The following is a 17,328-nucleotide window of genomic DNA, read 5'->3' as shown; positions in this document are numbered from 1 at the left end:
AGCACTGAACAATAAATTGTTTGAGAAGTTTCTTTATTTGCATGGAATTATTTATTAGTCTTTTTTTTTTCCAAATGGATAAAATTTCTTTAATTCTTTATGTGAGCACAGTTATGTTTTTCTTGCACTAGCGACGTGTGGTGATACACTGGATTCAAGTAAATTTACTAGCACCCCTGTAAATCCGCTTATGTCTACAGTCAAACCTTGTCAATTCAACTTGCTTAAAAATGATTACTGCCGCATTTTTAATCCCAAATTTCATTAGTAATTGTCACGGTGGGGACACCTTGTAAATTTCGGGCGTTATAAGGAAATAGAAACAGATAATGGAGTAATAAAAAGAAAAAAAAAATTTTTAAATATTTTTTTAATATTTAAACTTTCTTAAAATAATTATTTGTGTTAAATAGATAAATGTAAATTGATTTTAAACTCTAAATTATCATTATCGTACTCTGATTACTTGAAGGCAAAAAGTCAAGAAAGGAGCAAACGGTCTAACCTTGTGCAAATGAAGGCTTCTTCTCTTACTGTATGTTGTTTATTTTACATAGCCTGAATTCAGGCTATGTAAAATAAACAGCATACAGGCAGGGCAACAGTCTCTCCAAATCCTGCTGTAAATATTGGGGATCAATATGTTGGTGTTGAGGGAGAAAAAGGAACACATATTCCACGGCAGCGTATAATCCGTACCTCATTAACTTTACACTTATTTAACAGATAATCCGCGGGCTATACGCAGGAAAAGGCTACAATACATTTTTTTAAATATTTCAAGTACGTATGCACACAAAAAAAAAGGGAAAATAAATTAAAATATAAATTATTGTCTGAAAATAGTGAGGGGGCCCAGACACCCTCCGGTCCCTCCCATGAGCCGGCACTAACCACAAGACTATATCTCTACCTCAGAGCCAGGCTAGCGATAGTCCAAAAAATGTCAATTGATTAGTGCAGTTGTAGCATCAGGGTTCAAAAATATCCGATGTTTTGATATATATCCAATATTTTCAATCAGCCCTAACTCAAGTCTTCAAAATAGTAAATGTATTTTCAAAACACTCTTTATTTTCTTATATTGTTATTACAATATGTAGAATTAAAATTAAGGTTTCTATTATTATTTATATCTAACATTTCATTTGACATTTTAATAAATTTTTACGGAATTAATTTAGCATTAGCTGTTTTACTCGTTTTTCTTCTGTTAGCTAGTTTTACACAGTTATAATATGATTGAGAAATAAAAAAAATGTATTAGTTGGTGGACATTTTTTTTTCTGATCAATGTTTAATATTAAATTAAGCACTTTTAATCGGAATGAAAATTGTTACATTACTAATAATTTTATGAATGTAAAATAAAAAAAGGAATACTATATTACTTTGTTACAATAATGATGTGTTAATACATCTTAAAAATATAGTACATAACTTTTTGGTTATTTTAAAAAACAAATGAACAATATTACTATGATTGATATAATTTTTATATTGAAAATACCGTGGTTAAAAAAATAAATATCGAATATATCATGATATATATCGGCAAATCCTGTATAGCATCCTATTCCACTTCGAGACATTTTAGCGTAGTTCAAAAAAAAAAAAAAAATTAACGCAGCTCCCATCCTTTGCATGCTCTAGATAAACATTTTCCCTCTCTCCTGTAAAGTAGCGATTATGTGACTCACGTTGTTCTCGCTCTGGATACAGATATGAGCTTTCAGATATCTTATTTACTGACACTGATAGAGTGCAGGCACACATTTTAAAAGTAAATGCTGTCGGCCCCACTTAATCGAATATCGTTGGTTCTAAGAAATATTATTTGATTAAGCGGTGAAATTTTCTTTACCTTTCTAAATTAACAACATTTGTCTTAAAAAGTAATAATTATAAATCAATAGCTTTAAGAACGAAATAAAAAATGATATTTGTAAAAAGTTTTAGAAATAAGCTAAGTAAACAACAAAAAAGTTTACTAATTTATTCATACATTATAGTAGGTATGAAAATTATAAAAAAGTAACTTTCAACTTGAATTATGAAATGTTTGTCTTTAGCGCCTTATTTCAGTACTATTTTTTTTTTTTTTTGAAAAAAAATCTGTAACAGTAGACTGCTTGCTCCAAGGTCATTGGGGAAGACTTTTCCAAGTCGTCTTCTCCCTTCTCGTCTGCCGCGTTTTACATTTAATATTTTTCAATTAATTATCATCTAAAATATGTATATTTCTTTGTGTTATTTAAATTAGCTATTGACTTATAGTTAATTGTTTTTTTGTAATGGCAACGAAAAAAAATTTTCGATAGAATGGAGGAAATTTTTTGATGAAAAATAGAAGTTCCTAAAAGCCTGTTGAATGAAAAAAATATTGTTTTATATTTTTACGTCAACAGTTATTTTTATTTAACTTTTTTCTAATTTATTTTAAAAAATTTTAAGAAAAACATTTGCGAAAGCTGATAAATGTTATTCGATTATCCGGAGAAATTATTCGATTAAGAGGAGATCTTTAACATTGCGTCAATGGGGGAAATATTCGGTTCTGGGAGGTTTTATTCGTATAAGCGGGGTATACATTTATCCATTGCCCTATTAAGCGGTGCTGACATACTTAATGCAGATTATGTTTTTCAAAAATTCTTTAAAACCAGTTTTGTTATTTTTGAGATTCAAATATAGTTAAATCAATGGTTGCTGGTAATTTGGTAGGAAAAAAATATTCCTTTTCAACCTTTTTTTTTTCTTTTTTCTTTTATAGACTTATTATTTTTATTTTTTCTTATCTTAAATTGTTTAAAATAACTTTTAAACAATTTTATGCGACAGTGGTTGTAAAAATTATTTTTTCTAACCTACAACTGATATGTGTAAATCTCATTAGTTTCTTTTGCATCACAAAAAAAAGAAAGATAGGAAGTTTAATTTTCTTATATACAATAAGTAAAACTTTTTTTACAGGCAATATTCTGTTGATTACAAATTAGACACGTATCTCAAAATTGCCCGACTTTATTTGGAAGATGATGACCCTGTACAAGCTGAGGCTTTTATCAACAGAGCTTCTCTATTACAAACAGAGTCCAAAGACGAGCAGTTGCAGATATATTACAAAGTATAGATGCTGTTTCTTTAAAACATATTTCTATTATTATGCATGATTAGGAATTTTTAATGCATTTTAAAAATCTTTACCTATGTTCAAATTAGGTCTGCTATGCTAGAGTTCTTGATTATCGTAGAAAATTCATCGAAGCTGCTCAACGATACAATGAGCTGTCTTACCGGTCTATAATTCATGAAGAAGAGCGCATGAGAGCTTTGAAAAATGCTTTGATATGCACAATTTTAGCTTCTGCTGGTAATTTATTTTGCATATAAGTTATAAGTTGTTCCATTTTGCTCTTTTATTATTTAAAGAAAGTATTTAAAATACATTAATTACATCATCACCTCAGGGAGCCAATAAGATGTCTAAAAAAATATGAAAATTAATAATTGGTCATGCTTATATTACCAAATGTGCCTTTATTTAGTGGAATGCTCTGAAATTTTTGTGTACAAAACATAACTTTTTGTTGCAGAATTTCTTGAAATTCATTTTAGTTTAAGGCAATACTTGGTTAAATCCTAGTTGCCTCTAGGTGACAATATTTTAAGATGTCTATTCAATCGTGAAAACACATTCAGTGTTCAGTGATTTATTTTTGATATTCACTGAACTTCAAAAGCTTATGAAATCAGGGTTCGTGTTTACGCGCTATAGCGGGTTTTTTACGCAAATTCGCGGGAAAGGGACGCAACTTCCGCGAAAATTCCGGTCCTAGGGACCCAGAACACCCAAAAGATAAAAACCAGAAAAAAAATTGTGGAAAATGCTGAAGATTTATCTAGTGAATGCTTTTAAGCTTCAATGACCAGGAGAATCAACATAAAAGGATTAAAATGACCCTATCTCTTTATCAGCTATTCAAACACACCCCTACTGTTGACCAATCAATGGAATTTTAGTGATAAGACTGGAGCTTACAGTGACCTCCTGGGCAGAGCTGAAGGAGCAAAATATTGCAAGTTCATAAATAGCCCATTGTACTGTATTCTAAGAATAAGTTCTCCCAAAACTTTTATCTTGGGGAAATTCCTGAAAACAACAATAAAGATCAAAAGTAAGAGTGGTTTCAATGCAATCTTCAGGATTGATACAGGACAACTGAGTAGTAAAAGCTTATCTATTTTGCATTCACCTAACCAGAATTACTTTTGAAAATTATTATCTTGCATCCTCAATAAAAGGATGGGTGAAAAAAAAAAATGGCGAACATTTTCCCGATCGCGCAAAACACAAAGTTCTGAACTTAACATTTTTCTTGTTAAATTACTTATGAATATGAATTTTATACAAAAGCACTTTAACCTTGTTCATTTTCTAGTAATTCACCTATTTCTGAGGGGCTATTTTTATTTGGACTTGCAAAAGTCACGTATTAATCGATTGCGCCATTTTGAAAATGGCGAAATTTTAAAAGTAGCACCAAAGCCAACACAAATATTTTAAAAGAGTCAAAATGAAGTCAAATTTTCTAATTTAAGATTGCAAATGAGCAATTTTCATACTCATGTGAGAAAATGTTTCGTTTTTGCGATCGCGATTTTTGCGTTGGGTTAATTCGCTTGCGATTTTTTTCTATTTCTATGAAATTGCCATTGATAATTGATGGAGGGGGGGGGGGCTGTTTGCTTTTTTTCACCTAGAAAAATGTTCATGAAAGCAAAGGTTAAGGGAGTGCTTTCTGTTTGATCAATCAAAGGCATTTATTTTTTATTTCATGGTAAGATCCAACTTTAAAGTAAATTTTGAGTTTACCTCATTTGTAACTGACTAAATAGTTTCTCAAATAGCTAAATCTTGCAAGTGTATTATTTGAACATATGATAATCACAGAAAAAAAGGGCAAAATTAACCAATTTAGTTTATTTCATACCTTTTTCAAATAACTACGTGGATAGTTTCTTTTCCCTAAGCATAAATAGTTGTATATTATTCAATTATGTGCTAAGATTTTCTGTTTAAAATTTAAGGGACTCATTTTTTCCGCCAAAGGACCCAAATCTATTTCATTAATGGGTCCTTGGGACCCAAGTTATGGATAGTTGAGCGCGAACACTGGAAATGGATTAATTAGATCAGGGGTGCCTCAGGGGGGGGGGGGGGATTATGGCAGAAGTTGCGCCATCTAAATTGGGGGGGGGGATTTTTTAAATTGTTCTATTTATTTAAATTGTGTTATTTATTTATTTAAATTGTGTTATTTATTTATTTTAATTGATTAAGTGGTTGATTTTTAATTTAAATTATTTATTTTATTTTATTTCAGTTTATTCTTTTTGTATTTCATTTCTGTTATTTGTTTAGTTTGTGTATGTGTGTGCATGTCATTGGCATAGCACATTACTTTTCTGATAAAATATCAATAATAACAATAACTAAAAATAAATAAATAAATAAACAAATACTTTTTTTAAATAAAAAAAATTAAAGATAAATAAAATAAAAAAGAGAGCTGAAAATAAAATAGAAAAGGGGGGATATTTATTTGGGGGGGGGATTGGCACCCCTGAATTGGATTGTATTCTAATTTTATCACAATTAGATTATATTCTAGTTTTGAGTATGCAATGTTTATTGAAATTGTTGTAGGGCAGTTGAAACGCGTTACTTCTGTTAGATCAATCTAACTTTTGTTTTCATGAGTGGATTTTCTTTAAAGTTTACAAAGAAATCAAATTTATCGTTACAAATGAGAAAAGCTTAAAAAGATTAGTGTTTGTGAAGCCAATTTTATACCTATAGTTGAGGTTAACCTAACTTGGCAGCATCATAATGCTGTGATTAGGATCTGCTTAGGCTTCAAAATGCTGCCAGGTTAAGTCTGCTCCAACTGTAGATACTTGTTATTTTTTAATCATTTATTATCATTGTTGTACAAGAAAAGTATATTTATTTGACTTGAGTATTTAGTACTTCTGAAATGACGTGTCCAAAATTCAATCCCTTTCTGCTGTAAACAAAATTTATGATCATTTGATAAGTGTTTAGCTATAATGGGACTCTTGTCGCTTCTGCACAAATTGATTTCTTTTCATAATAGTATGTCAAAACTATTGTCATCTCTTTCATAAAATACTTAACTCATGCCCTTTCTGAAGAAACCGACTTAGTTGTGTTTTTAAAAGGAAAAAAATTTCAAGAATACTTCAACTTTTATTTATTGCTTTGCTGGAGTTATTTTCTAAAACAAAGTATGTTTTCAAAAATTGAATGATATCAAAAAAAAAAAAAAAAACTTTCTTTTTTTCATGTTTTGTTTAAAGCAGGTGCTTTTGTTTTGTTTAAACCAGGTGTATTTGGTTTAAATACTATTTGTAAGAAAAAGTTTGATTTTCAGAAAGTAACCAAGATTTTATGAATTAATTGTTATGAATGTTCAACATTCACATTAGTACCTGATTTCTTGACGATTAATTCAATAACTATAAATAAAATTTTGTTATCTCATTTCCTTATTACTAGAGCTATCTAAGAGGAAATATTGTTTTAAAAGCTATAACTACTGAAAAATTACTATAGTTAAATAGACATTTGCTTAAATAATCAAAGAAATAATTTATTATGAGGGTTATATGAGATGATTAAGTATAAATAACCAAAAATAAAATCTTGTAAATTAATTTCCTCATAAGTATAGCTTTCTGCAATAAGTAAATAAACAAAGATAAAACTAAAATCATGTATTCTTAAACATAATTTGCGTACATATGGAAATTATTTTGCAGTGTCTACAAATAAATCGCAAGTCTTATGTACATTACATACTTTAAAAACTAAAAGATCAACACTGATTTTGTATAAAACTAAAAAGAAATTACAGATTATGTAATAATTTACATAATAATGTATCAACACTTATACAAATGGGAGGAGCATACTTTAAGAAGGTCACTTTTTTTTTCACTGCAGACATTATTTTTCTTGGTTTAATATGCTTAGGAAAAAATTTCTTTAAAAAAAAAAATTTAAATAATTAAAAGCCTTGAATAAAAAATTAAAAAAAAAACAGTTTGGAAGTCTTTTCCAATCCTAATTTGTTCCTTATTTTTGACTATACAAATCCAATAATGAAAATATTTTCACATTTCAATAAAGACTTTATAAGAAAAATTAATGTTTAGCGAGTCTTTCTGTTTTTATATGGGTGGGATTCTTTTCATATTTCAATTCCAAAAGGTTCTTTGAAAGTTAAAAAATTGGCAATAAATTTCACTCTAAATGAACAGTTACCACAGTTATTTTTTGATTTCAAAATTTGATGCATCTAGTGATTGCAATACCAAATGCTGGTATTTGGAGCAATTTTGCAATTTCAAAATACCGGTATTTCTGGGGTGGAATACCGGTATTTTCAGTATTAGCAAAAAATAATAAATAGTTTGTAACTAAAGAGTTTTCAATTTAACTAATTCGATATAACAATTCCTTATTGCTTATATTACCAAGATAATAGTGTTTAAAATTTCAGCATTTTAAAGTTTAACCATGAGAATCATTTGCAATTGTGTGTGTGTGCTGTTTTGCAAAACAAATTTATCGTTTTTAGTTTTTATTTAATTAAAACTGCTATTTAGGTCAGCAGAGATCAAGAATGTTAGCCACTCTATTTAAAGATGAACGATGCCAACAATTACCAACTTACGGCATTCTTGAAAAAATGTAAGTATTTGTTGGGTTTGAAATCATGTTTTTAAACTTTATCTCATTTAAAGTGTTATAATTTTTGGGTGGCACTTTTCAATACATGATCTCTGCTAATCACTTAAATTTAATATTTTTCCTCTATAGAGGTTTGAGACCGTTCTTTTGAATGGTGAGCAGTTTGGAACATTATGTTCATGCACTTGTGATAAAATTGCATTTTTTTTTTTGCTTTTTTTTAATTACATTCATCTTTAAATTTTAAACTCTCAATCAATCACAAATTTCCTTTTTCTCAGAACAGTACAATACATTCATTTTGAAGCTTTTTACTTTCTGCTTTATTCATCATTTTTCTTTAACCATTGCAGTTCATTTGCAATTTTCTAATGTATCCATTAGTAATGTTTTGTGTAACTTCTTTGGGTTACTAACAAAAATTTGTACATTTTACTTTCTGTCCCTCACAACTGCTAAAATCCATCTCATGGTCATGCTATTTGTTGCCAAAATTATTTCTAAAAATACCTTTTATCACTTTTCTGGGAATCGGTTTGTCTTCTATAACAGCAATTCTCAACCCCGTGGTTTTTTTTTTTTTTTTTGCCTTGCAAAAAAAAGAAAAAAAGGAAGAACATTACTGGTTTGCGAATTTTTTTTCAAAAGCTGTTGCCGGTCCGCAGGTCAAAAAAAAGTTGAGAAACTCTGTTCTATAACATCCCTATCAACTACCATTTTTATTGATTTGGCTTTATTTTTAATTTGCTTGGCAACTTCCTAGTCGCTTATTTTTCAATCAATATCCAGAGATTTTTAATAAGGATTATTACTATTTTTTCCCCATTTGAAAAAGTGTTTTTTTTTCTGTTCTCATTGATACTGGAATAATTTTGAAGTTCCTTAATATTTAAGCGAGTCGTTTTTTTTAAATGAAGTTATCCGGTACTCCGGTTGAGCTACCGATATATATTCCTTGCTTTATTTGTTGTTACCTTTTTCATTGTGCATAGTCTATTGGTAAATACGATATGTTTATACTAGCAAAAATACCCGGCGTTGCTAGGGTCAGTAATAATTGTGAGAAACACTCTCTACTTTCTTTCGTTTTCTGTTTTAACTGAAAGAACTCAAAACACACCGCTTTGACGTGATTAAAAATCGAGCTTCTTCCTTACCCATAAAAGTAAAATAGCAATAAGTATAAAGAACAAACAAGTATTCATTTAGAAACAAAAGCACAAATTTAAGCATATAAAAATTTGAAGAATTTCCAAAATATGAACTAACAAAAACAAAGATCACTAAAAAACCATTTTTTTAAAGAAAGTTTGTTAAGAAAGTTTATCCGGGGCAGAAAACCATCCCTCAATCCACCCAGATACGTCAATGAAGTAAGCAGACCCAGGAAATGTGCCATGCATGCAAAGTTCTGTTGTTTTTTTGGAGAGTGAGGGGGGGGGATTAGGGATGGTTTCTTTTTTCCTTCCAGCTCTATTGCAACTAATTTTCTTTGAAAAAAGCATTAAAGTAATTAACGAAAATCTCATAATATTTTTTTGAAATAATCTTGGCAAATCATAGTCTCCCCTCTTTCTGTTCCCGACTTGGCGAGAGCCACTCCTGTATCACTAAAAATTACCTCATCAGTCTAAAATATCAAAGGACTATTCTACGGAAAAATGGGATTTCCACAATGTTTTTATCAATAATTGAAACAAAAAAGAATTAGGGACATAGCAAAGAGAGGGCAGTCCCCAAATTTTATCCTTTCATTTTATGTTACCATAGTAAGATTAAAAGAGTGTTTTTGAAACATTGATTTTAAAAGAACTGCGGGGAGATTCCCAAGCCCAATACTTTCCACTATTGTCATCGGAGGTAGCTTATATTTACATATTTAGGACGTTTTTTCCAAAAAGGATAGTGCTCCCACTCAAATCCCCGAGAAATGCCCAACTTAAATCCGCGAGAAACACACCCCCATTCATCATTAATGATCGTCCAAAATTTCGTTTTTAAGACCTCAATTTCTAAATTTTTTTGGAGATCTCCGAACCACCCCTCAACTTAATATCATCAAAGACCGTCTAAAATTTCTATTTTAGAGCTTCAATTTAAAATTTGAAAAAAAATCCAGAGATCACATCAAAACTCCCTGATAACATTATTGAAGATCATCTACAATTGCATTTCTAGAACTTAAATTTCGGAAAATACTGAAGGAGGGTTCACGAACTTTTCCATCCACTAACGTTACCAAAGATCCTTAGAATTTGCGTGTAAAAAGCCAACTTCAAAAATTTTCTAGGAGAGCATCCCCCTCTCACCAACATCGTTGCAGATTGTGTGAAACTTTGTTTTAAGTTAATCAATTTTGAAAACTTTTTGAGGAAGAGCCCTCGAATCTCTCACCTTCACATCATCAAAAATAATCTAAAATTGCAATGTTAGAGTGACAATTTCAGACAATTTCTGGGAGAAAGCCCCTTAACCCCCCACTTCTTAAAATAATCGGAGATAACAACTGCATTTTTAAAAGTTTCAATTTCAAAAAATGGCCGGTTTAAGCATCCCTAAATCTTTTCCCCTAACATTACCAAAGATAGGCTAAAAATGCATTTTTAATACTACAATTTCAAAAAGTTCTTGTGCCAGATTCCCTTGCACCCCCATTTCTGAGTGAGTATTCTGCTTACGATTACGTTCATATTTTTAATACTTAGATCTAATTTTGACTCCCTGACTCCATTTTAAATCAAAAGCTAAATCCTCTCTCTACATTTAAGATGATTTTGAAAAGAATCAGATGCCACCAATTTAACACACAAACTTAATTTTTTGACCTCGCCATTACCTTGCCCCCTTTCCAGTGGTTATTTAAACTCCAAGGCTCCCTGGTATATGGGGACCCCTGGTATACCCCCATTATTGAAGCTCTGCACATGCTCCTGCCTGTTTCAACATTTTGCAGGAAGGCCAAAACCAGTTTTGGTTTTAAAGCAAATTTTTCTATTTTGCTGCAATAAAAGTGTTGCAAACTAGAGATTGGAGATTGAAATTCCATCTTAAAATAGTGATGGTATTGATGCATCGGCCAAAAAGCATCAATTTCTTGAAACCTGGATTGTTTGAATATGTAATAATGCATTTAAGAAGAGGGCAATTTAGAAATTGATTTTGAGGACGGCCATGGGCCAACCTGGGCTGACATATCATTGGGAAAGAACTCCTTTAACAATTGCATTTTGAGAGATGTGAATTTAGTACCTATACTTTTTAATCTATAACTAATGTTTTTCGATAGAAACTTATGTACACATTTTTATTTGAGAATAAAAAGGTGCAAGTAAAATAATTGAATGTAAGCATAAAAATCAGGTTATTATATTATTTTAATTAATTTGAGAACAATTTATGATTTAAATTGTTCTTCTTTTGCAGGTATTTAGATAGAATTATTCGACGGAGTGAGTTAGATGAATTTTCAGTTTTGCTCCAACTTCATCAGAAAGCTTCTACACCAGATGGTAACTTTTTTTGTCTTATGATATTTCTATTTTCACCTCGAAAATAAAAGTTATGCCAAGTGACGCATGTTCAACAATCGGGCTTGAAAGAAAAAAAAATCAGTAAATTTTTGCGGCAGATTTCGGAAAAATAACCAAAAAGTAAACATTTTAAATCTCCCAATTACAGGAAAAGCCTTTAAAACAAAACCCAGAATTTTATTTGCTCATATTCGAGACAAAAAATGGCAACAGATCTTTCCTCTCAATGATTTTCTTCAAACTATAAATTTTAATAAAAGCATTTTTGCGGAAAGTTGAGATGAAGCACTGAATAATAATTTGAATGGAGGAAAGCCTTCTAATTATTCTCAGAGGATTATGTTAAATAGCCGAACATAAAGACGGGAAGATTACGAATCCATCGATACCTAGTTTGATGGTCAGTTCACTGTTGTTCAGGGGAAGAAACTTCGACATAGATACATAGGCTCAGATTTTAATTATATAAGATTTATTTCAGTGCCGATTGCTCCAGTGAGTGTTGCGCAATCGAATGGTTTTCTCATTAAGCATGATTGCTATTCAGCTTCATACAAGTTAGCAGATGTTAGCCTCAGAGATCCCCGTACCAACCAAACTCTTGGTTTATCGATTTTAAAAGCTCGGATAAATCCGACCAAGTGGGTCTCTGAAGAATTTTATTTTAATATTTTTATTGAAAAAAATATGATATACACACAAAAACTTACTAGTTTACAACGTTAACAAAAGAACACACAATATTATGATAACAATAGGAAATGTGAGATGCAATTTTACACAACAAAAATGTAGTTTAACACTAGCAGTACCTGCATGGCGATGCCCGTACTAAGAATTTAAAGGAAGTCTCTTGAATACCCCCCCCCCCCCAAATGTGAAATGATCTTTTTTTTTGTATATGATCTGATACTAATTTTTTTTAAAAACCTGCCATGCATAGTGCAATTCCTTTATTATATTTTACACTATTCATTCTTTGTAAAACAAGTAAAAAAACAGCTCATCCTTTTTTATGTTTTTTATCTTTTAGATGCAAATGAAATATGATCCCTGCCAAACTACTTGACCGCACGATTTCTAATATAAGATATTGACTTGGAAAATATTACATAAGAATATGTTTGACCCCCCCCCCCCCCCCCCAAAGCAAGGATATGTAGAGATTTTTCCAACCCCCTCAACCTTACGTAATTAATGAATGGCCCCTTTCCCAAAACTTACTGTATCCGCAAAAAGAAGCATTAAAGGATTAATGTTCAAGTTCTGATATTAAAATGCTTAACAGATTGTTTTTGTTTGATGTTTCTATGGAAGTTATAATTTTTAAAGTCATTTAGAAAGCCAAAAATCTAATCTGGAATTTTTTCTGGAAAACATGGAAAAGTTCAAATTGTTTTAAGTTGTTCTTGTAAAAAGTATTAAAACATGTACATAGCAGTTTAAGAAATCAAGATAATAAAAAAAATATTCATCAAATGAAAAAATAGATGTTACGGCTTTTTTAAATGCAACTGTAAGTGATATATTTTAAAAAAATCAAATTGTTTTTTCACGTGATCTTTTTACATCTGTGAAAGATGTCAAAAGAGCTTGTTTTATTGCTTCCACTATTTTTAGAGGAATCCAGATCTAGAAAAACAGTTTATGTTTGATTATTCAATTTAGTAATCATTACCAGAACTTTGCTTTATCTACCTAATAAGATGCTTGGGTTTATCAATAGATCTATTTCAAACAAATCTAAAGAAATTCTTCTGCCCTTATATAGAAGTTTGATAAGACCTCATTTGGAGTATGCTGTTCAGTTTTGGTCTCCTTATCTTAAGAAAGATATTAATGTATTGGAAAGGGTTCAAAGGCGGGCTACAAGGCTAATAAATGGACTTTCTCATTTACACTATGATTCCAGGCTTAGAAGGCTAAAAATGTACAGTCTTGAGCAAAGAAGAGACCGAGGGGACATGATTCAGTTGTTTAAATTTATTAAAATAAAAGATGTACGGGCTAAAATTTAGCACTGAAAACGGGACAAAGGGTCATTGTTTTAAGCTATTTAAATCTCAGGCTAACATGAATATTAGGAAAAATTATTATTTTAGCAGGGTAGTGAAACCTTGGAACAGCTTACCGGAAGAGGTGGTAATGAGCAAGGGAGTAGATAGTTTTAAGAGAGCCATTGATCTTTACTGGGGATTGTAAATTGACTAGGACCAGCCTAGCTGGGCCCAGAGCTTGTTGCTGGTCGTCACTTTTGTATTTGTATTTTAATTTAATTACTTTGCACTCAAGGCGATTGGAATGTATTTTTTCCTCAAGTTTGGAGATTTGGCCTGCTTTTATTTCCTTTTATGTCAACAGTATATTTTTTTAATGCATCTCATTCATTTAAAATGAATATCCTTTTAGGGTCCTCAATATTGGATCGAGCTGTAATCGAGCATAATTTATTGTCTGCTAGTAAATTGTACAACAATATAACATTTGAAGAACTGGGTGCTTTGCTTGAAATCCCTCCTTCTAAGGTATTCATTTGTTTCATTTTAAAATCTGCATTACATAAACTTATGAAATATGTCTTGGTTGATATTATATCAGTTAAATTACTGGATATTAAAAATAAACAAATGTTGAGAGCTTTTGTGTAAGAATCAAGCACAGAGCAAAATTAATGTTGCTAATACACAAAGAAAACTGTATTACATTATTTAAAATGTATTCTGAGAGCTATAGGTAACATATAATAAAGAAATTAATCTATTATTAATATTTTAGCCATATGAAGGGTACAGGGGAAAACCCAGTCAGTCAGCTTTTACAAGGTAATGAAATAATGAAGCAGTCTAGTGGTTGCTGAAGTATACTTTTCAAACAGTCGATCATATTTTGACAAAGCTCCATAAAACAGCTGAAATATTTGTTCGAAAATAGGTGGTACTGGAGAAAAAGCCCATCAGTCAAACATTAGCTGTAAAAAGGAATACAGTGGAACCTAGATAACTTGACACCCCAAGGGTACATGAAAGCATGTAGACTTAAGCGGTTTAAGCGGCAACTTACTGAGGTTTCATTATTTTGATTCCTAAAGAGTTTCTGTGTCACCTACTTACTAATGTTAACATTCACATTATAAAAATTAATTCCAGAATATAAATTTTCTTTTCTTTTTTTCCCCCCAAAAGTACATAATAAAATCACTAATATTACTTGAATACCTTGTGAGGAATAAATTCATAATTTTTGAAAAGGAGATGAAAAAGCTTCTTGTCTGTCAGGTCTGTTAAAGATAAAAGGTCCTGCTCGCAGTGTGTGCAAAACATTTCATGGTGCCTTTTTTCTCTAAAGAATTTTCATGGGTACATTTATCCAATCCCTTTAGCACTTTAGAATTGCACTAACAGCACAATTGGATGTCATCTTACAAGATTTCTGCAAATGTGTATCAAGTTAGATTGGTTTTAGTCCATTGAAATTAGCACTGGGCCAAGTATAAGAAAAATAAATGTCGAGTTACCGGGGTAGTCCAGTTATCCGCGTGTCGAGTTACCAAAGTTTCACTCTACAAAAGAGGCATGATTTTTGCATTTTAGATTCATGAATTCCATACCTCATAAGCCTTAAAAATGCTTCTTTATGCTTAATTCTTCAAAAATTTCCTTGTGGGTGTACTTGGAACCCCTATCTTCTAAGCAGGGTCTCCTAGATCCCGTTTAGTTGTACCATCCTATCCTAAAGCTCTTTGCTCATCTATGGTGTTTGTATTTTAAAAAACTGTTAATAAAAGAGATAATATTAAAAACTAAATTTTCATGAGTGACAACTCAATACACTGCGTCCTGTTGTCTTAACTCTTGGGGTGATTTTCCGCTTGTATGAATGGTTTGAGATATAATAGTCTAGAAATCTACTACATATTATGATCATAGTGCCTGTTATCAAGTTTTTTCTATTGACAAGATAGGTAGTTATTAGAGATGGCTGTCAAATAAAATTCCTTAATATTATTTCAATGGGGGATTGATTTTTTAGAAATCTTACTTTTAGAATTGCATTTACATATTGCTTTTGGCCTTTTAGCTAAAATTGTAGAGCATTACTTATGCCAGATTTGAAAAAAGTGTCTACTGCAGTTTACTGTACTGCAAACTGCAGTAACAATTGCTCTTTTATTAGTTTCAAAATAAATATTTAGAGACTTCTCATATATGTTACTCATTGTATTTGTTTAATATTCTTATAATATTTTATGATTTCATTTTAGGCTGAGAAAATCGCATCTCAAATGATAACAGAAGGTAGAATGAACGGATACATCGATCAAATTGATTCTATAGTCAATTTTGAAAGTATGTTTTTTGTTTGCTACATAATATTATGTGATAATTATTTTATTTAATATTCTAATTTTAAGGTACAAGCTCTTCTATATTAGAGAGGAGTTAAAACTTATTTCTTATCAAAATAAATTAATTTTTTTTTCATTTAACTCATATGATTTTTCATCTCATATTGCTATGCAATTTGTTTCTTTAAGAAATTGTGTTTTTATAATTTGCTATTATGTCATCAATATTAAATTAGGTTTGAACCATATGCATTAAAATCTGTTATACATTACATTATAAAATTTTTTCGATGAGGCAATACTTGGAAGTATAATAGTTTTTAAAATATCAATGCTGAGTTTAGTTTTATTTATAAATGTCAGTTGAATAAAAATTGAAAGTTTCTAAAGCCTCCAAAATAAAAAAATTTTAAAAAAATTGCGATTTCTTTGCTCTGATAATGTGTACAGATTATGAGATTTTATTCATTCTGAATGTATCAGTGAAGTATTTGTTTAAAAGAAAATGCATGTTCTTAAATCAATTTTCATCACCATAACTTTGATGTTGATGTGCTGAAAATCAAATTAATGCTTGAAACACGAAAATCATAAGAAATATTTTACTGTATCAACACAATTAAAACAGTGGTTTTCAATCTGTAAGGTGTGCCTCCCTGAGGGAAAATGGAGTAATTGTAAGGGGGCAAGCAGCTGTTACTAATATATCTTTTTAATTATACAAAAAAATTAAAAATCATAACTGTGTCATAAAATAAACGTCGGCAAAACATCATCGCTATGGTATTCCTGTTTAAACGCACATACTAAAAACAGCAATATCTTTTCTATGACCAAATTAGCATTCAAAAGCAAAACCTATGCATTTTATTAACATTTCATTTATATCTCACCTATGCAGTATTTTAAGAATCTTTTTCTGTAACTTTGTAAGAGTTGTTGAAGCAGTAAAATTATCAATACATTCATTAAAATGTAACCCTAAAAATTAGGTTTTGGTACATAAAAAATATTTCATATAAAATATAGCGTTTTTCTAACCCATTAAATAAATTGCAACTTCAAGATAAAATTTATGGACCTTGTTTACTACAAAAGCTGAAGGGGAGGGAGAGTTATAATTTCTTCAATAAAAAGTGGTGAAGAGTTTGGGCATGGATGTAAGTTTGGAAACCACTGAATTAAGGTTAAAGTTAATAACTGAAGAGAATATTAATTTAAAAATAGATGATTTAACAAATTTTTCTTTAATTGAAGGTTTTTAATCCCTATTTCTCTGGTCAGTAAACCAGCATAGAATATGCATTTAATAATGTATTAGTTATCATTGCAAAAATTGCTAAAAAAATGAGAGCCCCCTCCCTCCACTTCTTCCCCCCGTAAAATTGATTTTGAAACTTTTTCTTCTTACATCGTTAATGCTTTTTCATTTATAGATAAAGAAGTTTTACCTTCCTGGGATAAGCAAATAGAAAGTTTGTGTTTCCAAGTGAATAATATTATAGAAAAAGTAACTCTGCATGCACCGGAATGGATGGCACAAGCAATGGAAGAACAAATGGTGCATTAAAAATTTTCTAACTCTAAAAATGATAATGCTTTTCATTAAGAAAATGTTCACACTTGTTCATGTATTATATATTTCCTGTACAGTTATAATTTCAATAAAAAGA

At 30.4% G+C, this 17,328-nt stretch overlaps 1 protein-coding gene across 1 annotated transcript in view; it reads left to right on the top strand.

The window, feature by feature from the left end:
- LOC129225683 (COP9 signalosome complex subunit 4-like) overlaps nucleotides 1-17,328 on the top strand; it is a 35,918-nt gene extending 18,590 nt beyond the window's left edge. Inside the window, exons 5-11 of the mRNA XM_054860159.1 lie at nucleotides 2,974-3,127; nucleotides 3,223-3,373; nucleotides 7,696-7,780; nucleotides 11,204-11,289; nucleotides 13,720-13,835; nucleotides 15,572-15,656; nucleotides 17,092-17,328. Coding sequence (XP_054716134.1) covers nucleotides 2,974-3,127; nucleotides 3,223-3,373; nucleotides 7,696-7,780; nucleotides 11,204-11,289; nucleotides 13,720-13,835; nucleotides 15,572-15,656; nucleotides 17,092-17,225 — 811 coding nt within the window. The 3' untranslated portion in view covers nucleotides 17,226-17,328. The remainder of the gene's footprint in view (nucleotides 1-2,973; nucleotides 3,128-3,222; nucleotides 3,374-7,695; nucleotides 7,781-11,203; nucleotides 11,290-13,719; nucleotides 13,836-15,571; nucleotides 15,657-17,091) is intronic.

The sequence above is a fragment of the Uloborus diversus genome, chromosome 7 (assembly GCF_026930045.1).
Source record: "Uloborus diversus isolate 005 chromosome 7, Udiv.v.3.1, whole genome shotgun sequence".
Classification (NCBI taxonomy): Eukaryota; Metazoa; Arthropoda; class Arachnida; order Araneae; family Uloboridae; genus Uloborus; species Uloborus diversus.
The sequence above is the reverse complement of the archived record's forward strand: the minus strand, read 5'-3'. Positions and strand labels throughout refer to the sequence as shown.